Source organism: Oncorhynchus gorbuscha, unplaced genomic scaffold, assembly GCF_021184085.1.
Source record: "Oncorhynchus gorbuscha isolate QuinsamMale2020 ecotype Even-year unplaced genomic scaffold, OgorEven_v1.0 Un_scaffold_141:::fragment_3, whole genome shotgun sequence".
NCBI classification, from domain to species: domain Eukaryota; kingdom Metazoa; phylum Chordata; class Actinopteri; order Salmoniformes; family Salmonidae; genus Oncorhynchus; species Oncorhynchus gorbuscha.
Genome location: NW_025744684.1, coordinates 777501 through 800647, shown reverse-complemented (window position 1 = coordinate 800647; position 23147 = coordinate 777501). Strand labels below are relative to the sequence as shown.

General features: G+C 42.6%; 2 protein-coding genes across 6 annotated transcripts in view; one reads left to right on the top strand and one right to left on the bottom strand.

Annotated features, from left to right (window-relative positions):
* LOC124017065 (acyl-CoA-binding domain-containing protein 7-like) overlaps positions 1–3935 on the top strand; it is a 100704-nt gene extending 96769 nt beyond the window's left edge. For 3 of the 5 annotated variants that reach the window (XM_046332454.1, XM_046332453.1, XM_046332451.1), the window contains one exon: positions 921–1159. In XM_046332454.1, coding sequence (XP_046188410.1) covers positions 921–1041 — 121 coding nt within the window. In that variant the 3' untranslated portion in view covers positions 1042–1159. Of the gene's footprint in view, positions 1–920 lie in introns of all 5 variants that reach the window. The other 2 variants (XM_046332449.1, XM_046332450.1) reach the window with 1 other exon arrangement.
* Positions 2399–23147, bottom strand: part of abcb4 (ATP-binding cassette, sub-family B (MDR/TAP), member 4) — a 33551-nt gene continuing 12802 nt past the window's right edge. Inside the window, exons 11-28 of the mRNA XM_046332442.1 lie at positions 20345–20455; positions 20130–20255; positions 19712–19915; positions 19412–19582; positions 19125–19286; positions 18778–18954; positions 18288–18434; positions 18020–18124; positions 17763–17840; positions 16711–16794; positions 16436–16639; positions 16219–16319; positions 15920–16060; positions 11959–12115; positions 11511–11708; positions 10590–10796; positions 6502–6648; positions 2399–4257 (exon numbers count right to left, since the gene is read on the bottom strand). Coding sequence (XP_046188398.1) covers positions 4051–4257; positions 6502–6648; positions 10590–10796; positions 11511–11708; positions 11959–12115; positions 15920–16060; positions 16219–16319; positions 16436–16639; positions 16711–16794; positions 17763–17840; positions 18020–18124; positions 18288–18434; positions 18778–18954; positions 19125–19286; positions 19412–19582; positions 19712–19915; positions 20130–20255; positions 20345–20455 — 2727 coding nt within the window. The 3' untranslated portion in view covers positions 2399–4050. The remainder of the gene's footprint in view (positions 4258–6501; positions 6649–10589; positions 10797–11510; positions 11709–11958; positions 12116–15919; positions 16061–16218; positions 16320–16435; positions 16640–16710; positions 16795–17762; positions 17841–18019; positions 18125–18287; positions 18435–18777; positions 18955–19124; positions 19287–19411; positions 19583–19711; positions 19916–20129; positions 20256–20344; positions 20456–23147) is intronic.

Genomic DNA, 23147 nt, shown 5'->3' with positions numbered 1-23147 from the left:
ACTCCAAGCAACATCATCCACAGTTTGACCAGTAAACACACACACACACACACTAATCCCATGCAACATCATCCACAGCTTAACCAGTAAACACACACTCACACACACACACACTGACCCCTCACAACATCATCCACAGTTTGACCAGTAAAAAAACACACACACACACACACACACACACACACACACACACACACACACACACACACACACACACACACACACACACACACACACACACACACACACACACACACACACACACACACACACACACACACACACACACACACCCCAAGCAACATCATCCACAGTTTGACCAGTAAACACACACTCACACACACACACACACACACTGACCTCTCACAACATCATCCACAGTTTGACCAGTAAACACACACACACACACACACACACACACACACACACACACACACACACACACACACACACACACACACACACACACACACACACACACACACACACACACACACACACACACACACACACACACTGACCCCAAGCAACATCATCCACATTTTGACCAGTAAACACACACACACACACTGACCCCACGCAACATCATCCACAGTTTGCCCAGTAAACACACACACACACACACACACACACACACACACACACACACACACACACACACACACACACACACACACACACACACACACACACACACACACACACACACACTGACCCCAAGCAACATCATCCACAGTTTGACCAGTAAACACACACACACACACACTGACCCAACAGTGTGCGGTCAAGGTGAGGTCAAAGGTGAAGTTTAATAGTAGTAGTTAGAAAGTGCAGCTGTGTTGTTCCATCCTCTCTATGATGGACAGATTTTTAAAAACCTTTACAAGTGTCCAGTATCTGACTTGTACTTCCTGTTTCAGGATCGTGGCTTCCTGTACGGCGTGGAAGTCCAGTCGAGAGACAGATGCAGAGACACTGTTCCAGAACCTGGTTACCTCCCTACATGAGATGTTACATCTCGCTACCACAGCTCAGCTCTAACACACACACACACACACACACACACACACACACACACACACACACACACACACACACACACACACACACACACACACACACACACACACACACACACACACACACACACACACACACACACACACACACACACACACACACACACACAGAGTTTGTAGATGGTAGTCAATAATAGTTTAGTTTTGCACAGATCAATGCAAAGGCACAACAAATGAGTTTATTTTGCACTTAGTGAATGATTCTCTGTGATTTTATGTAGCAGGGATTCCCTGTTTTCAAAATGTATAGATTGAATTTCCTACCACGATTCTGTTTAGATTTCGTCTGTTTTTATGTTGTGAGAAACATTTAGTGTTAACCCATGCCATGCACTGTACACCGCTAAGCTAACATACACATCCTAACTCGCCGTCACCATACACTTCCACTCTGCAGTGACCAGCGTAGCATCGCGTCACCTGTCCCTGGTCATTATTTTTCAAAGCCATTGATTGGCTTTTCCAGAAGAGTGACTGAGGCATAGATGTTCTTGGTTGGTTGAAATGACTCTTTTAGAACGTAACTTTTGTCGTAGCTGTGAAATTGAGAAACAGAGAGAAACGGGTCATGTTGTCTTTGACTACCGTCTCACCTCAGGCCTCATGGGTATTATATAAGGGCCCTACTCAATCAAAACTGTTTTCCAGTTTCCACGGCAAGAAAATGTATTGTTTTTATGTTTTGCACATCAGTAGAGGATTGTGCATTTGGCTGGATATGATCAATGAAACAGTGTTTGGGTGAGACGGAAGGAAACCCAAGTAAATTATAATGTGCCTTTTTGCTGTGTCCTTATTTTAGTCTGTCCCCAGAGATCTGCTCAGTGGTTTTGATTGAATAGCTCCCTAATTGACCAGACTTTTTAGACTTTAAGCTGATGAATAGCTCTATCACTCCTATGCCAGATCCATAGGCTGCCGCCCTATGCAATATGCCATTTTATGTAGTAGATGTCTGTAATAATGAACATTCCTGTCACAATATACCCATGATACATCATGGTTTTGATGCTCTCCAACACGGAATTGTGTTCATACCTTTCAGACAGTCTTGAGATTTTCAGCATGTTTTTTTTGTTGTAAATGATAGAAAAGTGATAAAAGACGAGCGCTGCATTTGATTCAATCAACAGAATGAAAAGAAGCTGTTTTAATGCCTAAAGTAATGAAAATGATGTAACCCACTTTACAGTAGGAAAATTATAGTTTTGACTTGACTGACAATGTAAACTTGGAAAATGTTTTATTGAATATGAAAGTTGTTTAGTGTGATTGAACTGACAAATCAAAGTGATTGAATCATGTCATGAGCCCAAATATTCAAATAAAACATCTTTATTAATGATACCTGTTTACATAAGGAAAAAAGTAATGCATACATACAGTACATACCCAAGCAGAGGTCAGTTAATTCAGTGCAACGTAGAAACAGGAAGTGGTTTGTATCAATATACTGTTAGTGCTTGAGCCCCAACCCTCAGGTGTGTGTGTGCATATCACTCAACATATTACCTACAGTTAAGGTAAACAAAACATTCAGGAACACTTTGGTCCTTTTAAATACCTCAGGCACTTCCAGTAGCATGAGCATAGCACAGAGACAGTTTGGAAGGCCACATCTCATGATAATTTAAAAAAGAATTCCTCTCAACATTAAAGGGTGAATGCAGCTGTTTTTTATCTCAATATCAAATCATTTCTGGGTAACAATTAAGTACCTTACTGTGATTGTTTTCAATTAAAAGGTTAATTTAAAAAAAATGTACTTCTTAGCGAAGAGCAATTTCTCAAGCAATAATTTTGCTAGGTCTGTCGGAGTGGGGAGGGGAAAACTGAAAACAAGCTGTTATTGAGAGTTTGGAACTCTTTCCTATTGGTATATTAACCAATGTATGCCTGGTGATGTCACCAGGCAGGCTAAAACTCCATCCCAGCAAAGCAGGCAGAAATTTCAGGCGGGCTTTTCAAACAGCTCCTTACACTCAAATTTTCACAATTTTAGAATCACCTTTATTCTCTCATAGTATGGAAATATGTAAGTTGGTATACAGATGACATACAGTGGATGTACAATTTTACAGTATGAGTATGAATAGATCTAAATGCATTGCGATGAACAGAGTGCAAATGAAGTGTAGTGCAGTTATTTTGTGTACAGTGTTATTCCAACCTGATAGTGTGGAAATATATAAAGCACAGGGAAATCTAGTTTTTGACTGCACTGGGCCTTTAAAGGAAAACTCCACCCAAAAACTATATTTTGGTATTTGTTTCATTAATCCATTGTGGACATGGTCCCAAATGTTTTGCTTGTCAGCACTCAAGTTTTCAAGATATGTATAACTTTCAAAATACAGAAATCATCCCTGTATGATGGATTTTGATTCCTATGATATGATGCAAAATGCATCATTTTATTTATCTAGGCAAGTCAGTTAAGAACAAATCCTTTACAATGATGGCCTAGGAACAGTGGGTTAACTGCCTTGTTCAGGGGCAGAATGACAGATGTTTACCTTGTCTGCTCGGGGATTCAATCTAGCAACATTTCGGTTACTAGTCCAAGTGGGGAGGATTTCTGTATATTGAAAGTTACATAACCTGAACTAATGAAATATATACCAAAATATAGTTTTTGGGTAGAGTTTTACTTTAAGCCAAAACAATTGAATAAATCAATGTAATAATCTGAATGTTGAGGATACACACTGCTTCAGCGTCTCATTGGCTTAGTTCTGTGCAGTTTACAGTAATGCACAGACGTGTATATGTGTGTGTTCCATGTATTCATTTGGCACAGGCACTCTATGGTACAGATGTGATACTTTTTGAATAAATAACTGAAATACAGCACCACCACCTTTTCCTTTTATATATAAAATAACCCCCTGCACCCTCAACCTCTCCCTGCACACTCAGCCCCTCCCAGCAACCCCCTGCACTATCAGCCTCTCCCTCCCCCCATCCTCCCTCAGTTTCTGCCATGGCCCAGCTGTGTGGTGACCAGTGAGTAGTATACTCCTCTCTGGGACAGTAGTTGTTGATGAGTGCCCTGCTCCACCACCACTCCCTTCTGGAAGACAGCGATCAGGTCAGCGTTCTGAATGGTGGAAAGGCGGTGGGCCACCACGATACACGTCCTGCCCTGTCGAGCCACATCTAGGGCCTCCTGCACCACCTGGGGAGGGAGGGGGAACAGAGACAAATACATCCAGTAGCTAAAACGTCTGTATCATGAATCCACAGAGATATACAGTTGAAGTAGGAAGTTTGCATACACTTAGGTTGGAGTCATTAAAACTAGTTTTTTAACCACTCCACAAATTTCTTGTTAACAAACTATAGTTTTGGCAAGTCGGTTAGGACATATACTTTGTGCATGACAAGTCATTTTTCCAACAATTGTTTACAGATGTAACGACTCTCCTCTTCGTCTGATGAGGAATAGGAATCATCGGACCAACACGCAGCATGGTAAGTGTTCATAGTAAATTTGATTAACTAAACTGAACACTGAATGACCAAAAAACAACAACGAGCGTGAACGTCACGAAACAGTCCTGTAAAGTGAAAAAACAGGAAACAACTACCCACAAACACAGGTGGGAACAGGCTGCCTAAGTATGTTTCTCAATCAGAGACGATGATTGACAGCTGCCTCTGATTGGGAACCATACCAGGCCAAACACCTAGATATACAACACACAGAACAAAACATAGAATGCCCAACCCAACTCACGCCCTGACCAAACTAAAATAGAGACTTAAAAAAGGAACTAAGGTTAGGACGTGACAACAGATTATTTGATTTATAATTCACTGTATCACAATTCCAGTGGGTCAGAAGTTTACATACACTAAGTTGACTGTGCCTTTAAACAGCTTGGAAAATTCCAGAAAATGATGTCATGGCTTTAGTAGTTTCTGATAGGCCAATTGACATCGTTTGAGTCAATTGGAGGTGTAACTGTGGATGTATTTCAAGGCCTACCTTCAAACCCAGTGCCTCTTTGCTTGACATCATGGGAAAATGAAAAGAAATCAGCCAAGACCTCAGGAAAATAATTGTAGACTTCCACAAGTCTGGTTCATCCTTGGGAGCAATTTCCAAATGCCTGAAGGTACCACGTTCATCTATACAAACAATAGTACGCAAGTATAAACACCATGGGACCACGCAGCCGTCATACCGCTCAGGAAGGAAACGGGTTCTGTCTCCTAGACATGAACGTACTTTGGTGCGAAAAGTGCAAATAAATCCCAGAACAACAGCAAAGGACCTTGTGAAAATGCTGGAGGAAACTGGTACAAAAGTATCTATATCCACAGTAAAATTAGTCCTATATTGACATAACCTGAAAGGCCGCTCATCAAGGAAGAAGCCACTGCTCCACAAACGCCATTAAAAAAACAGACTACGGTTTGCAACTGCACATGGGGACAAAGATCGTACTTTTTGAAGAAATGTCCTCTGGTCTGATGAAACAAAAATAGAACTGTTTGGCCATCATGACCATCATTATGTTTGGTGGAAAAAGGGGGAGGCTTGCAAGCCGAAGAAAACCGTCCCAACCGTGAAGCACAGGGGTGGCAGCATCATGTTGTGGGGGTTCTTTGCTGCAGGAGGGACTGGTGCACTTCACAAAATCGAAGGCATTATGAGGTAGGAAAATTATGTGGATATATTGAAGAAACATCTATAGACATCAGTCAGGAAGTTAAAGCTTAGTCACAAATGGGTCTTCCAAATGGACAATGACCTCAAGCATACTTCCAAAGTTGTGGCAAAATGGCTTAAGGACAACAAAGTCAAGGTATTGGAGTGGTCATCACAACACCCTGACCTCAATCCTATAGAACATTTGTGGGCAGAACTGAAAAAACATGTGCGAGCAAGGAGGCCTACAAACCTGACTAAGTTACACCAGCACTGTCAGGAGGAATGGGCCAAAATTCACCCAACTTATTGTGGGAAGCTTGTGGAAGGCTACCCAAAATGTTTAACCCGAGATAAACAATTTAAAGGCAATGCTACCAAATACTAATTGAGTGTATGTAAACTTCTGACCCACTGGGAATGTGATGAAAGAAATAAAAGCTGAAATAAATCATTCTCTCTACTATTATTCTGACATTTCACATTCTTAAAATAAAGTAGTGATCCTAACTGACCTAAAACAGACATTTCTTTACAAGTTTTAAATGTCAGGAATTGTGAAAAACTGAGTTTAAATGTATTTGGCTAAGGTGTATGTAAACTTCCGACTTCAACTGTATATATATACACACACATAGTTTAACAGAACACACACACACACACACACACACACACACACACACACACACACACACACACACACACACACACACACACACACACACACACACACACACACACACACACACACACACACACACACACCCTCTCGCTCTCTGTGTCCAGTGCTGAGGTGGCCTCGTCCAACAGCAGGACTTTGGGGTTGCGGAGGATGGCTCTGGCAATGGCTATACGCTGCTTCTGTCCTCCTGACAACTGGGTCCCCTTGTCACCAGCTTGGGTGTCATACTTCTACTCAGGAAGATGGAGGGAAGAGGAGATGGAGGGAAAGAAAGAGGTTATCCTCGTCATCTCACACATGACATAACTCCTAGGGCTGGTTTAACGGACACAGATTAAGGCCGTGATTCAATTTACGATTGAGCTGACATGCGCAGCGTTTCCAATGAACGCGATCTCTGTGAAAATCTGGGGAAAATGTATTTGAAAGGCGTATTGTTGGCTGTGTAGTGCTCTATAATGCGCCTTGCATCAAATCCCAGCCTAAAACTAATATAATAATAATAATAATAATATATGCCATTTAGCAGACGCTTTTATCCAAAGCGACTTACAGTCATGTGTGCATACATTCTACGTATGGGTGGTCCCGGGGATCGAACCCACTACCCTGGCGTTACAAGCGCCATGCTCTACCAACTGAGCTACACAGTATTGGTGACAGTAGTAGTAGTGGTGACAGTAGTAGTATTAAAACCTCTTAAGAAAGCTGCGAATTTTAAACTAGCCCAGGACTATTTAAAATCTATTTTTAGTCTGGGACTAGGCTTAATCTGTGTGTGAAACCAGCTCATAACTTCTTTCAGTCCTACAGGTGGTAAGTCCTCAGAGTGAAAGACAGTTCACCCGTACACAGGGAACAGCACTAAGACGACATTACTCCAGTAATGACCTGCAGTGTTATCTCTGGCATAGCATCTGAGAGAAGCTGATACCACTATCAGTCTGTCTGTGGTTATCTGACCATTCAGCCACTATTAGGGTATTGGTGCTGATGTAGAAATCTCAAGAAACCAAACTTGCAAAAGCAGAAGATGCTTTAGCTGTAGCAGTAGTAGTAGTATTGGTGACAGTAGTAGTAGTAATAGTAGTATTGGTGACAGTAGTAGTAGTAGTGGTGACAGTAGTAGTAGTAGTAGTGGTGGTAACAGTAGTAGTAGTAGTAGTATTGTTGACAGTAGTAGTAGTAGTGGTGACAGTAGTGGTATTGGTGGTAGTAGTAGTAGTAGTAGTAGTATTGGTGACAGTAGTGGTGACAGTCATAGTATTAGTGGTGACAGTAGTAGTATTAGTGGTGACAGTAGTAGTAGTAGTAGTGACAGTAGTAGTAGTAGTAGTGGTGACAGTCGTAGTATTAGTGGTGACAGTAGTAGTATTAGTGGTGACAGTAGTAGTAGTAGTAGTGGTGACAGTGGTAGTAGTATTGGTGACAGTAGTAGTAGTAGTAGTTGTAGTAGTAGTAGTAGTAGTAGTATTGGTGACAGTAGTGGTATTGGTGGTAGTAGTAGTAGTAGTAGTAGTATTGGTGACAGTAGTAGTAGTGGTGACAGTAGTAGTAGTAATAGTAGTAGTAGTAGTAGTAGTAGTAGTAGTAGTAGTAGTATTGGTGACAGTAGTAGTAGTAATAGTAGTAGTAGTAGTAGTAGTAGTAGTAGTAGTAGTAGTAGTAGTAGTGACAGTAGTAGTAGTAGTAGTAGTAGTATTAGTGACAGTAGTAGTAGTAATAGTGGTGACAGTAGTAGTATTGGTGACAGTAGTAGTAGTAGTGGTGACAGTAGTAGTAGTAATAGTTGTAGTAGTAGTAGTAGTATTGGTGACAGTAGTAGTAGTGGTGACAGTAGTAGTAGTAGTGGTGACAGTAGTAGTAGTAATAGTAGTAGTAGTAGTAATATTGGTGACAGTAGTAGTAGTGGTGACAGTAGTAGTAGTAGTAGTAATAGTAGTAGTAGTAGTATTGGTGACAGTAGTAGTAGTGGTGACAGTAGTAGTATTAAAACCTCTTAAGAAAGCTGCGAATTTTAAAAATCACGCAACATTTCAGCGCCCTGCTACTCATGCCAGGAATATAGTATATGCATATGATTAGTATGTGTGGATAGAAAACACTCACACTAAAACTGGTTAAATCACGGCTGTGACTATAACAGAACGTGCGTTTCATCGAAAAGTGCAGGAACATCTGATCACTGAAAATGGAAAAATATATCCATGCGCAACTTCAACAAATTGTTAAAAGTGACCCCCATTAAATGGAGCCGAGGTTGCAATACCTACAGCTTCCACACGATGTCAATAGTCTTGTCATTTGCCTACTATTTTTTTCTTGGTCAAACAGACACTTACCCGGACATTATTTCCAGACGCACAGCTATAGAATATAATTCGCCTCGTGATCAATTTGATCGCTTATTAACGTTTACTAATACCTAAAGTTGCATTACAAAAGTATTTCGAAGTGTTTTGTGAAAGTTTATCGTCGACTTTTTTCATTTAAAAAAAATGACGTTACGTTAAAAAACGCAATTTTTTTTGTTGATCACACACTCTTCATAGATCGATATCTATGCTATATATGTACCGATTTAATCGAAAAAAAGACCCAATAGTGATTATGGGACATCTATGAGTGCCAACAAAGAAGATGGTCAAAGGTAATGAATGTTTTATATTTTATTTATGCTAATTATTTTGTTTACGTCCCCTACGGGTCTTTTGGGGTGTTACATGCTATCAGATAATAGCTTCTCATGCTTTCGCCGAAAAGCATTTTACAAATCTGACTTGGTGGACAGATTCACAACGAGTGTAGCTTTAATTCACTACCTTGAATGTGTATTTTAATGAAAGTTTAATGACAGTTTGAGTTTTATCAAAAACTATAGGTGGCGCTCTGAAACTCCGCTGAGTGATGTTCCTGCCAGGGAACTGTATTCTGCTACATCCTTAAGAAGTAGTGGTGACAGTAGTAGTAGTATTGGGGACAGTAGTAGTATTGGTGGTAGTAGGAGTAGTAGTATTGGTGACAGTAGTAGTAGTATTGGGGACAGTAGTAGTATTGGTGGTAGTAGGAGTAGTAGTATTGGCGACAGTAGTAGTAGTATTGGGGACAGTAGTAGTATTGGTGGTAGTAGGAGTAGTAGCATTGGCGACAGTAGTAATAGTATTGGTGACAGTAGAAGTAGTAGTATTGGTGACAGTGGTAGCAATACTAGTAGTGGTGACAGTAGCAGTAGTAGTGGTGACAGTAGTAGTATTGGTGGTAGTAGTAGTCTTGGTAACAGTAGTAGTAGTATTGGTTACCGTGGTATTAGCAGTAGTAGTAGTAGTATTCGTGACAGTAGTAGCAATAGTAGTAGTGGTGACAGTAGTAGTAGTAGTAGTAGTAGTAGTAGTAGTATTGGTGACAGTAGTAGTAGTAGTAGTAGTAGTAGTAGTAGTAGTATTGGTGACAGTAGTAGTAGTAGTAGTAGTGGTGACAGTTGTAGTATTGGTGGTGGTAGTAGTAGTAGTAGTAGGAGGAGGAGTAATAGTAGTAGTAGTATTGGTGACAGTAGTAGTAGTAGTAGTGGTGACAGTAGTAGTATTGGTGGTAGTAGCAATAGTAGTAGTTGTAGTGGTGACAGTAGTAGTGGTAATAGTAGTAGTAGTATTGGTCACAGTGGTAGTAGCAGTAGTAGTAGTAGTATTTGTGACACTAGTAGCAATAGTGGTAGTGGTGACAGTAGTAGTAGTAGTATTGTGACAGTAGTAGTAGTAGTAGTATTGGTGACAGTAGTAGTAGTAGTGGTGACAGTAGCAGTAGTAGTGGTGACAGTAGCAGTAGTAGTGGTAGTAGTATTGGTGACAGTAGTAGTAGTAGTAGTAGTGGTAATAGTAGTAGTAGTAGTGGTGACAGTAGTAGTAGTAGTAGTGGTGACAGTAGTAGTATTGGTGGTAATAGTAGTAGCATTATTGGTGATAGTAGTAGTAGTGGTGACAGTAGTAGTAGTAGTGGTGACAGTAGTAGTATTGGTGGTAATAGTAGTAGTATTATTGGTGACAGTAGTAGTAGTGGTGACAGTAGTAGTAGTAGTGGTGACAGTAGTAGTATTGGTGGTAATAGTAGTTTTGGTGACAGTAGTAGTAGTAGTGGTGACAGTAGTAGTGGTGACAGTAGTAGTATTAGTGTGTACCTGAGGCAGGTCGTCTATGAAGCTGTGTATGTTGGCAGCTTTAGCAGCACTCTGGATCTCCTCCATGGTAACTTTGCGTGTGTTGTCTCCGTAGGCGATGTTCTCTGCCAAACTACAGTCAAACAGCACAGGCTCCTGGGATACGATGCCCATCTGGGCCCTCAGCCAATGGATGTTCAGCTTCTTAGCATCACTGTTGTCCAACATCTGAGGAAGAAGAGCAGGAGGAAGAGTTAACATTAAAGTTGGATACTCCTCTAGTGTTTGTCATTTTATCAGTGGCCTTAGCAGGGCAATAACCTCCACATGAACACACAACTGCACTTTGAGCAGGATCATAACCCACAAGGTCTCAGTACAGTAGAGCCAGTATAGTAGAGCGTTATGAAGCAACAGTGTCAACATCCTGGCCTGTCAATCAGTAATTATAGAACCGTGTTTCAGTAGGAGAATATCTACACAGTCACACAAAGAGACACATGAGGGCTTTATGTTTTCATGTATTTTTGCATATAAAAATTCCAGCAAATATCTCACTGTCTGACTGGTGACAGTGGTCATTAAACATACAGTACATATAGCTTTAATAATCAATGTGTGTATACACGTGTGTGAAAACATTTGTGTGTGTGTAGGTTGGGTCTTTTATCCTTGTGGGGACCTAAAATCTCCAAAAGTCCCCATAAGGATAGTAAAACAAAAATTCTCCCTCATGGGACATTTCACACATCCCCATCAGGACAAAGGCTATTTTAAGTTTAGGGGTTAGGTTTAGGGTTACAATTAGTGTTAGGAGTTAGGTTCGGGTTCGGGTTATGGTAAGGGTTAGGAGTTAGGGAAAATAGGGTTTTGAATGGAAATTAATTTTAGGTCCCCACGAGGATAGAAGAACATAACGTGTGTGTGTTTGTGTGTACTCACCACTGTGCCCTGTAGTGGGTCGTAGAACCTCTCCAGTAATTGTATGGTCGTACTCTTCCCACAGCCACTGCTGCCCACCAGGGCTAGAGTCTGGCCCTTCTGCACCTTCAGCTCCAGTCCCTGCAGGACAGCAAGGTCTGGACGGGACGGGTAGTTGAACCTCACCCCCTGGAAACGCACGTTACCATCAAAGTGGTCCTGGAGGGAAGAGAGGGAGGCAGAAGAACATCCTTTCATGAAATAATCTCCTGACATGTACTATACAATCACTCCACAACTCTCCACTGTGATAACCACTTGGTGTGTGTGTGTGTGTGTGTGTGTGTGTGTGTGTGTGTGTGTGTGTGTGTGTGTGTGTGTGTGTGTGTGTGTGTGTGTGTGTGTGTGTGTGTGTGTGTGTGTGTGTGTGTGTGTGTGTGTGTGTGTGTGTGTGTGTGTGTGTGTGTACCGGTGTTTCTCCCTCCTGTGAGCAGTTGTCTATGGCAGGTTCTCTGTTGATGAGGAACATAAGGTGAGATGCTGATATCTTGGCTTTGGCATAGTTAGGCGTGAAGGAGTTGGCCTCTCCTACTGCCATGGCTCCGTACAGCACTGCAGAGATCACCCTGGAGAGAGAGACAGACAGAGAACAGGTTACGATCTAACATGTATCTTAAAGGGATAGTTCATGCTGCAGAGATCACCCTGGAGAGACAGAGAACAGGTTACGATCTAACATGTATCTTAAAGGGATAGTTCATGCTGCAGAGATCACCCTGGAGAGACAGAGAACAGGTTACGATCTAACATGTATCTTAAAGGGATAGTTCATGCTGCAGAGATCACCCTGACAGAGACAGAGAACAGGTTACGATCTAACATGTATCTTAAAGGGATAGTTCATGCTGCAGAGATCACCCTGGAGAGACAGAGAACAGGTTACGATCTAACATGTATCTTAAAGGGATAGTTCATACTGCAGAGATCACCCTGGAGAGACAGAGAACAGGTTACGATCTAACATGTATCTTAAAGGGATAGTTCATGTTGCAGAGATCACCCTGGAGAGACAGAGAACAGGTTACGATCTAACATGTATCTTAAAGGGATAGTTCATGCTGCAGAGATCACCCTGGAGAGACAGAGAAGAGGTTACGATCTAACATGTATCTTAAAGGGATAGTTCATGCTGCAGAGATCACCCTGGAGAGACAGAGAACAGGTTACGATCTAACATGTATCTTAAAGGGATAGTTCATGTTGCAGAGATCACCCTGGAGAGACAGAGAACAGGTTACGATCTAACATGTATCTTAAAGGGATAGTTCATGTTGCAGAGATCACCCTGGAGAGACAGAGAACAGGTTACGATCTAACATGTATCTTAAAGGGATAGTTCATGCTGCAGAGATCACCCTGGAGAGACAGAGAACAGGTTACGATCTAACATGTATCTTAAAGGGATAGTTCATGCTGCAGAGATCACCCTGGAGAGACAGAGAACAGGTTACGATCTAACATGTATCTTAAAGGGATAGTTCATGCTGCAGAGATCACCCTGGAGAGACAGAGAACAGGTTACGATCTAACATGTATCTTAAAGGGATAGTTCATGCTGCAGAGATCACCCTGGAGAGACAGAGAACAGGTTATACACTAAAAACAAATGGTTCTATATAGTGCCAAATAAGTTTTTTGGGGCTTGTAACCATCACGTGACCCAATGGCGTTCTAATTCATCCCAAAGGTGTTCGATGGGGTTGAGGTCAGGGCTCTGTGCAGGCCAGTCAAGTTCTCCCCCACTGTTCTCGACCAACCATTTCTGTATGGACCTCGATTTGTGCACGGGGGCATTGTCATGCTGAAACAGGAAATAGCCTTCACCAAACTGTTGCCACAAAGTTGGAAGAACAGAATCATCTAGAATGTCATTGTATGCTGTAGCGTTAAGATTTCCCTTCACTGGAACTAAGGGGCCTAGCCCGAACCATGAAAAACAGCTCCAGGCCATTATTCCTCCTCCACCAAACCTTACAGTTGGCACTATGCATTGGGGCAGGTAGCATTCTCCTGGCATTTGCCAAACCCGGACTGCCAGATGGTGAAGCGTGATTCATCACTCCAGAGAACAATTTTCCACTGCTCAATGGTGGCGAGCTTTACACCACTCCAGCCGACGGTTGGCATTGTGCATGGTGATCTTAGGCTTGTGTGCTGCTCGGCCATGGAAACCCATTTCATGAAGCTCCCGACGAACAGTTATTGTGCTAACGTTGCTTCCAGAGGCAGTTTGGAACTCGGTAGTGAGTGTTGCAACCGAGGACAAACAATTTTGCAGTTCCACTCGGCGGTTCCGTTCTGTGAGCTTGTGTGGCCTACCACTTCGGGGCAGAGCCGTTGTTGCTCCTAAACGTTTCCACTTTACAATAACAGCACTTACAGTTGACTGGGGCAGCTCAAGCAGGGCAGAAATTTGACGAACTGACTTGTTGGAAAGATGGCCTCCTGTGACGGTGCCATGTTGAAAGTCACTGAGCTTTTCAGTAAGACCATTCTACAGCCAATGTTTTTCTATTGAGTTGCATGGCCATGTGGTCGATTTTATACACTTGTCAGCAACGGGTGTAGCTAAAATAGCTAAATCCACAAATTTTAAGGGGTGTCCACATACTTTTGTATATATAATGTATCTTAAAGGGATAGTTCACACTGCAGTGATCACCCTGGAGAGAGAGACAGAGAGAGCAGGTTTCTCTCTGTCTAACATGCATCTTAAAGGGATAGTTCACCCAAAGTTCAAAATGACATATTGGTTTCCTTACTCTGTAAGCAGTCTATGGGCTGCTTTGGTTTTGTTTACCCAGCCACTGTTTCCAAATGGTAACATTTTAGCATTCGTGGCACAAATCCAATGCAAGTCAGTGTTACCGATATTATATTTACGAGCTTCATGTTCAAATCAATGTCCAAATCACCACTTCAAGTCCCCAGGGCACGTCTCTGTACTATGGGGGACTCTGTAATCCCTGACCATCTGAGAGCCGCTACATCAATTGGAGCCTTTAAAATACATTTCTACAGACTATCTTCCTCATAGTCCTAATCTGAAAAGTATTTCAGCACCTAGCCTACTTTAGCTATTTCCTGCCTTGATTCAAATGATTTGCCCATGTAGAGCTTTGAGATAACACTGTAATGAAAAGCGATAAATAACTGCATTGAGTTACACAATCCATTTAAGATGCTATGATTTGGACATGAAGCATGACAAAAATTTGCATTAGTTTTGCGTCACAAATGCTAAAACAGTGTATCAAGCTCGGATTCTATTGTATCAAGCTCAGATTCTATTGTATCAAGCTCAGATTCTAGTGTATCAAGCTCAGATTCTATTGTATCAAGCTCGCTAAAGTCTCATTTAGGTTAAACTTAAATGATCTTGAAGTCATGCCAGAGTTATTTGAACTTCACATTGAAAGTGAAATAATACAACCGCATGACACTTAAAGGTGCAATATGTAGGAAATCGCTCTGCCATTTCCTGGTTGCTAAAATTCTAATAGTTTGCCTAATTTTAGTTTACGTGACAAAACAAGTAGAAGAGAATCATTGTACGATCTAAACCTCTGTGAAATATATTTTCAATAACCCAAAATATGGTATTTTCAGCTGTTAGAAGCTAGTGTAAAAATAAAAAAACTTAAGTAAATGAAACAAAAACTAAACTTAAAAAATGAATGCATAGAAATAGAGAAAATAGAACATATCTACCGCTTCTTAGACTTGCTTTCTATGAGAATGACAGATCTAGAGCTCACATTTCTATGTAAATTTGGTTGGGTCACCCAAAAAGTTGCATATTGCAGCTTTAATGACAATAGTAACATCTGTTTATGACAGACTTTATGTTGCTGTTATGACAGTGTTATGACTGACTTATGTACACCTTTTCAAATAAAATGTTATCTAAGCCTTTAGTCGTGATATCTACTCTATAACATCCATTTATATGGGTCACATGTTAGACATGTCATGGCTATATGGCCATTGTTGCTACGGTGATGAGTCCCTAGATCAGCGTTGACCTCCAACACACTTCCCAGTTAGGTAATGATTAACCACAACCACCTTTGACCACTGTAATACTGGACCTTCCTGTCAGGCCTAGATGAGCTGGGCCGGGGTGTGTTCTACTATACCTGAGCTGTACAATGTACACCCATCCTCCACTACTGTACCTGAGCTGTATTGAACAATGTATACACAAATCGGCACACTACTGTTCTTGTGTCCACCAAGAACCCATATTAGGGAAGCAATTGAGTCGTTCCAACATGGCCTTATAGTCACATAGGAAAAGGCTATAAGGACAGTTGTGAACATGGACACATGACTGAATTAACCCAATCAAAGGTAGCTGCAGTACTCACAGGAAGACATTTTCAAAGGTCATGATGCCTTCCTCTATGAGCCAGGCTCCGAAGCGGAAGCAGCCTGCATAGGCAAAGTAGATCATGGCCTGAGAGAAGGAGAATGTGATGCCATACACATGTGCCTTCTTCTGAGAGTTCCTACAGAGGAAGAGAGAGAGAGAGATATTAAAGAGAGGGGTGATTACATAAACAAAAGTAATATAGTACATTTACAAGACTGACACTGTTGACACATTAAAAACAGCATTGACTAGGACTTTTTATAATGGAAATTGTAAACTTTGTAGCACACGTACTTGAAAGGCACTATGAGGTTTTCCTGGTACAGAGACTCAAACTTCTGCTCTCTGGTGAGAGATGCCACCGTACGGATGTTCTCTATGGCCTCTGTGGCAATCTGACACACACACACACTGGTTAGACTCAAGAGAAGAACGTATAGATATTCACTGTTGCAAATTTTGGGAGCTATGAAGAGAGTGAATCAGACTGTGTGTGTGAGTGGTTGTGTACCTTGCCAGCCTGTTCTAGCTCTTTCTTGTCTTTGACAGCGTGACCAGAGAGCATCTTCATCTGTATGCCTCCAGCTACAGCCATGATAGGTACCACACACAGGATGAGAAGAGTCAGCTGCCAGCCGTACACAAACGAGATGATCAGACTGGTGCCCAGGTTAGCCACGTTCTGGGCCAGAGTGGCCAAGCGCACTCCTGTAGCCTGGAGAGGGAGGGAGAGAGGGTTAGTGTGTGTGTGTCTGTGTTGTGTTCATGTGTGTACTTACTACTTACCCCCTGTACTTGTGCTGCGTCTGTAGCCAGTCTAGTGGTGAGAGCTCCAACACTGTTCTTGTGACTGTCATACCAGCCCAACTCCTACAGGGGAACGAAGAGAGTTACATGTTCAAATTGTCTCTATAACCTTATAAACACTCCATAAGCCCTATAACCTATATAAGACTAAATACACTGTCTTACCTTTATTAAACACTATATAAGACTAAATACACAGTCTTACCTTTATTAAACACTATATAAGACTAAATACACAGTCTTACCTTTATTAAACACTATATAAGACTAAATACACAGTCTTACCTTTATTAAACACTATATAAGCCTAAATAAACACGTTTATTAAACACCCTATAAGCCTAAATAAACTGTCTCACCTTTATTAAACACCCTATAAGACTAAATACACAGTCTTACCTTTATTAAACACTATATAAGCCTAAATAAACACGTTTATTAAACACCCTATAAGCCTAAATAAACTGTCTCACCTTTATTAAACACCCTATAAGCCTAAATAAACTGTCTCACCTTTATTAAACACCCTATAAGCCTAAATAACCTGTCTCACCTTTATTAAACACCCTATAAGCCTAAATAAACTGTCTTACCTTTATTAAACACTATATAAGCCTAAATAAACACGTTTATTAAATACCCTATAAGCCTAAATAAACTGTCTCACCTTTATTAAACACCCTATAAGCCTAAATAACCTGTCTCACCTTTATTAAACACCCTATAAGCCTAAATAAACACCTTTATTAAACACTATATAAGCCTAAATAAACACATTTATTAAACACCCTATAAGCCTAAATAAACTGTCTCACCTTTATTAAACACCCTATAAGCCTAAATAAACACCTTTATTAAACACCCTATAAGCCTAAATAAACTGTCTCACCTTTATTAAACACCCTATAAGCCTAAATAAACACCTTTATTAAACACCCTATAAGCCTAAATAAACACATTTATTAAACACCCTATAAGCCTAAATAAACATATTTATTAAACACTCTATAAGCCTAAATAAACTGTCTTGCCTGTCTCATCATGGCTTTAAAGGCCATCAGTCTCAGCTTCATGGTCAGAATCTCCCCGGCCTTCCCAAAACAGAATCCCTGGAGAGAAGACAACCACGTATCACAGTCATAGTAAGTAAAACTTCAAGATGCTGTCGATCAATAGAAATACATTAGGGACCACTGGCCTGCTGTAGGATAGATACAAACCTAAGCCCCTCCCACATCCTGTCGCTCATTCGTCATATTATTTTTCATTAGGTGAGGTGTGTGCGTACCTGCAGGAACATGGTTATGAAGGAGACGACTCCAATGAGGGCGAACATGATAGAGTAGAACGAGGAGCGTTGTCTAACTAGTTCCTGGTCTTGCTCTGCAAACACCTGAAACATGACAACAACACTAACATGATCATCTGAGGTGATGCTATTTGATGGAATATGACTAATTCAACTTACAGTAATGACTTGGGAGAATATGAATAAACTGAAATAAATGAGTAAACATAGAATGATGATATCTGGTATTAACTGATATTTAACATACAGCGATGATTTTAGAGAAGATGACAGCGAAGAAAGGCTGCATGCCCCCGTTGATAGTGGCACAGATCACACCAACCACCATATAGGGCCACTCAGGAAGGTTCAGCTTCAACACCTTCAGAAACGACACAGGAGGAATCTCCTCATCCTGGGATGAGAGAGAGAGATAGAGAAGACAGAGAGAGAGAGAGAGAGAGAGGAAGGAGAGAGAAAGAGAGATAGAGAAAGAAAGGAAGGAGAGAGTGAAGACAGAGAGCAAGAAGAACGAGAGAAAGGAAGGAGAGAGAAAGGAAGGAAAGAGAGAAGACAGAGAGAGAAAATAGAGAAAGGAAGGAGAGAGAGGAAAGAGAGAGAAAAGAAGGAGAGAGAGAGAGATCATCAGAAACATTCCAAATGGTACACCAATTATGTCCCACAGTGTGTCCACCACTGATCCTGGATTAAAATGAGAATATCCCTTCCAGTTAGTATCTCTAGCTCCATAGCCTTACCTCTTCTTCCACCTCTGTCTTGTCCTGGTCTCCTTTCTCTGAGCCGATGAAGGACGATCCCTTGGTAGATTTCCTCCTGATGAGGGTGGTCTCTGAGAACGGCGTCACTGACGGACTCTTCTCCTCCAGAACCTGCTCCTCCACAGCCTCCTCGCCCTCCTCAGGACTCTTAAACGACTGGAAGAACACAACCGAATAGAATATAGAGTCAAATGTGTGTATTTGTTTGTTATGTGGCGTGTGTGTGACACTGTTTTGATAACGCTGTTACCTAAATGGTGACGTAGATGCAAGATGTGTGAAGAGAGTTTGAGGAGGGTGTGTGTGTGTGTGTGTGTGTGTGTTACCTGCATGGTGACCAGTGTGTGGTAGACTCCTTCTTTTTCCATCAGTTGGCTGTGTGTTCCCAGCTCTACGATCTCTCCCTTCTGGAAGCCTGCGATGACATCAGCATTACGGATAGTAGACAGACGATGGGCCACCACGATGGTAGTACGACCCTGTCTCACCTGGAGGGGGAGGGAGGGATGGGGGAGGGATGGAGGGAGGGAGGGAGGGGGGGGGGGTATAGCAATGTTTAGTAGATATTGATAAACTGGTGCAAAGGGTGTCTGTGTGTGTGTGTGTCCTCTACCTTGTCCAAAGCAGCCTGTACGATGGTCTCACTCTCGGCATCGAGGGCTGAGGTAGCCTCATCCAACAAGAGGATCTTGGGGTTGCGTACGAGAGCGCGTGCAATAGCGATCCTCTGTTTCTGTCCTCCACTCATCTGGGTTCCTCTGTCTCCAACTAGAGTCTCAAACTTCTGCTCAACAGAAACAATACTATCAATATACTGTAATCAATCATTATCTATAGTACTACCACTACTACTACACAGACACACACACACACAGACAGACAGAGACAGACATAAACATACACAGTAACATACATCAGGTAGTGTCATGATGAAGTCGTAGGCGTTGGCCTCCCTAGCAGCCTGTTCTATCTCCTGATGTGTGACGTCAGGTCGTCCGTAGCGGATGTTCTCAGCGATGGTGGTAGCAAACAGGATGGGCTCCTGACTGACAACGCCAATCATCTCTCTCAGGAAGCGCACGTTCAGGGAGCGCACGTCATGACCATCTACACACACCTACAGAACACAGAGGGCATAGTTACAGAACAGATACTGTGTGTGTGTGTGTGTGTGTGTGTGTGTGTGTGTGTGTGTGTGTGTGTGTGTGTGTGTGTGTGTGTGTGTGTGTGTGTGTGTGTGTGTGTGTGTGTGTGTGTGTGTGTGTGTGTGTGTGTGTGTGTGTGTGTGTGTGTGTGTGTGTGTGTGTGTGTGTGTGTTCCATGATACTCACTGATCCATCTTGTGGATCATAGAACCGCTGCAGCAGCTGAACGGTGGTGCTTTTCCCACAGCCACTACTGCCTACCAGAGCTATGGTCTGGCCACTACGCACGCTCAGAGACATTCCATTCAACACCTACAAAGAGACACACACAGAAACACACCGTTTAACATCTACAAACATCTACTGGACATCAACACACACGTAAAGAAGGCAGCACATACTTTGACGTTGGGTCGTGAGGGGTAGGTGAAATGGATGTTGTTAAACTCTATGTTTCCTTTGATGACATCAGGCTTGTGGCCGTGGTCTGAGTAGCTGTTGATGTGGGGTTTCTGAACAGACAAACAACAACAGCAGTGAGACTTAGAACATAAACATGTAGGTGTGAACATTCAAGCAGGTCACCAACTAATACTATTACTGGACACATTTTTATTTTATTTTTTATTTCACCTTTATTTAACCAGGTAGGTTAGTTGAGAATACGTTCTCATTTACAAATGCAACCTGGCCAAGATAAAGCATAGCAGTGTGAACAGACAACAACACAGAGTTACACATGGAGTAAACAATAAACAAGTCAATAACACAGTAGGAAAAAAGAGTCTATGTACATTGTGTGCAAAAGGCATGAGGAGGTAGGCAATAAATAGGCCATAGGAGTGAATAATTACAATGTAGCAGATTAACACTGGAGTGATAAATGATCAGATGATGATGTGCAGGTAGAGATACTCGTGTGCAAAAGAACAGCAAAGTAAATAAATAAAAACAGTATGGGGATGAGGTGGGTAAATTGGGTGGGCTATTTACTGATGGGCTATTTACAGCTGCAGTGATCGGTTAGCTGCTCAGGTAGCAGATGTTTAAAGTTGGTGAGGGAGATAAAAGTCTCCAACTTCAGCGATTTTTGCAATTCGTTCCAGTCACAGGCAGCAGAGAACTGGAAGGAAAGGCGGCCAAATGAGGTGTTGGCTTTAGGAATGATCAGTGAGATACACCTGCTGGAGCGCGTGCTACGGGTGGGTGTTGCTATCGTGACCAGTGAACTGAGATAAGGCGGAGCTTTACCTAGCATGGACTTGTAGATGACCTGGAGCCAGTGGGTCTGGCGACGAATATGTAGCGAGGGCCAGCCGACTAGAGCATACAGGTCGCAGTGGTGGGTGGTATAAGGTGCTTTAGTAACAAAACGGATGGCACTGTGATAAACTGCATCCAGTTTGCTGAGTAGAGTATTGGAAGCTATTTTGTAGATGACATCACCGAAGTCGAGGATCGGTAGGATAGTCAGTTTTACTAGGGTAAGTTTGGCGGCGTGAGTGAAGGAGGCTTTGTTGCGAAATAGAAAGCCGACTCTAGATTTCATTTTAGATTGGAGATGTTTGATATGAGTCTGGAAGGAGAGTTTGCAGTCTAGCCAGACACCTAGGTACTTATAGATGTCCACATATTCTAGGTCGGAACCATCTAGGGTGGTGATGCTAGTCGGGCGTGCGGGTGCAGGCAGCGAACGGTTGAAAAGCATGCATTTGGTTTTACTAGCATTTAAGAGCAGTTGGAGGCCACAGAAGGAGTGTTGTATGGCATTGAAGCTCGTTTGGAGGTTAGATAGCACAGTGTCCAAGGATGGGCCAGAAGTATACAGAATGGTGTCGTCTGCGTGGAGGTGGATCAGGGAATCGCCCGCAGCAAGAGAAACATCATTGATAGATACAGAGAAAAGAGTCGGCCCGAGAATTGAACCCTGTGGCACCCCCATAGAGACTGCCAGAGGACCGGACAACATGCCCTCCGATTTGACACACTGAACTCTGTCTGCAAAGTAGTTGGAGAACCAGGCAAGGCAGTCATTAGGAAAACCGAGGCTACTGAGTCTGCCGATAAGAATATGGTGATTGACAGAGTCCAAAGCCTTGGCCAGGTCGATGAAGACGGCTGCACAGTACTGTCTTTTATCGATGGCGGTTATGATATAATTTAGTACCTTGAGCGTGCACCCGTGACCGGATTGCACAGCGGAGAAGGTATGGTGGGATTCGAGATGGTCGGTGATCTGTTTGTTAACTTGGCTTTCGAAGACCTTAGATAGGCAGGGCAGGGTGGCTAGAGGTCTGTAACAGTTTGGATCCAAGGTGTCTCCGCCTTTTTAAGAGGGGGATGACCGCGGCAGCTTTCCAATCCTTGGGGATCTCAGACGATATGAAAGAGAGGTTGAACAGGCTGGTAATAGGGGTTGCGACAATGGCGGCGGATAGTTTCAGAAATAGAGGGTCCAGATTGTCAAGCCCAGCTGATTTGTACAGGTCCAGGTTTTGCAGCTCTTTCAGAACATCTGAAAACAACATAAATTATCCCATAAAATACTACAGGCCTATTATACTGCCGGTAACTATTTTTCAACCAATATGGTGCGTGAGAAGAGTATCCTGGTTTATACAGCAGCATAAACACACACAGACACAGAGGCCTGGTTTATACAACAGCATAAACATCCCCTTCTGAAGAATCCCTGTATTTCTGACTGCTCAGCGGGGAAAGATGTGTTATTCTACTGTGTGTTAAGCGCTCTACAGAGTCCCAACAGTTTCCCCATTCACACCATAGACATTATATAAGTAGACAGTAATTCCAGCTTGAATTCAAGGCCCCATTCAGAGCAGCCCGCAGCTAAAATGGTGGGCCGAATCAGAAAGGATTGATTCTGGTGGGAGTGTGGTGATTGGTGATTGGGGACTGTACCTCCAGCTCTCTACGCCCCTCCCACCACCCTCCTTCTTTCCATCAGACCTCCCTCCCTCTATGAGTCCCCCGCCTCTCTCTCTCTCCTCCCCCGCCTCTCTCCCCTCCCTCTATGAGTCCCCCGCCTCTCTCCCCTCCCTCTATGAGTCCCCCGCCTCTCTCTCCCCTCCCTCTATGAGTCCCCCGCCTCTCTCCCCTCCCTCTATGAGTCCCCCGCCTCTCTCTCCCCTCCCTCTATGAGTCCCCCACCTCTCTCTCCCCTCCCTCTATGAGTCCCCCACC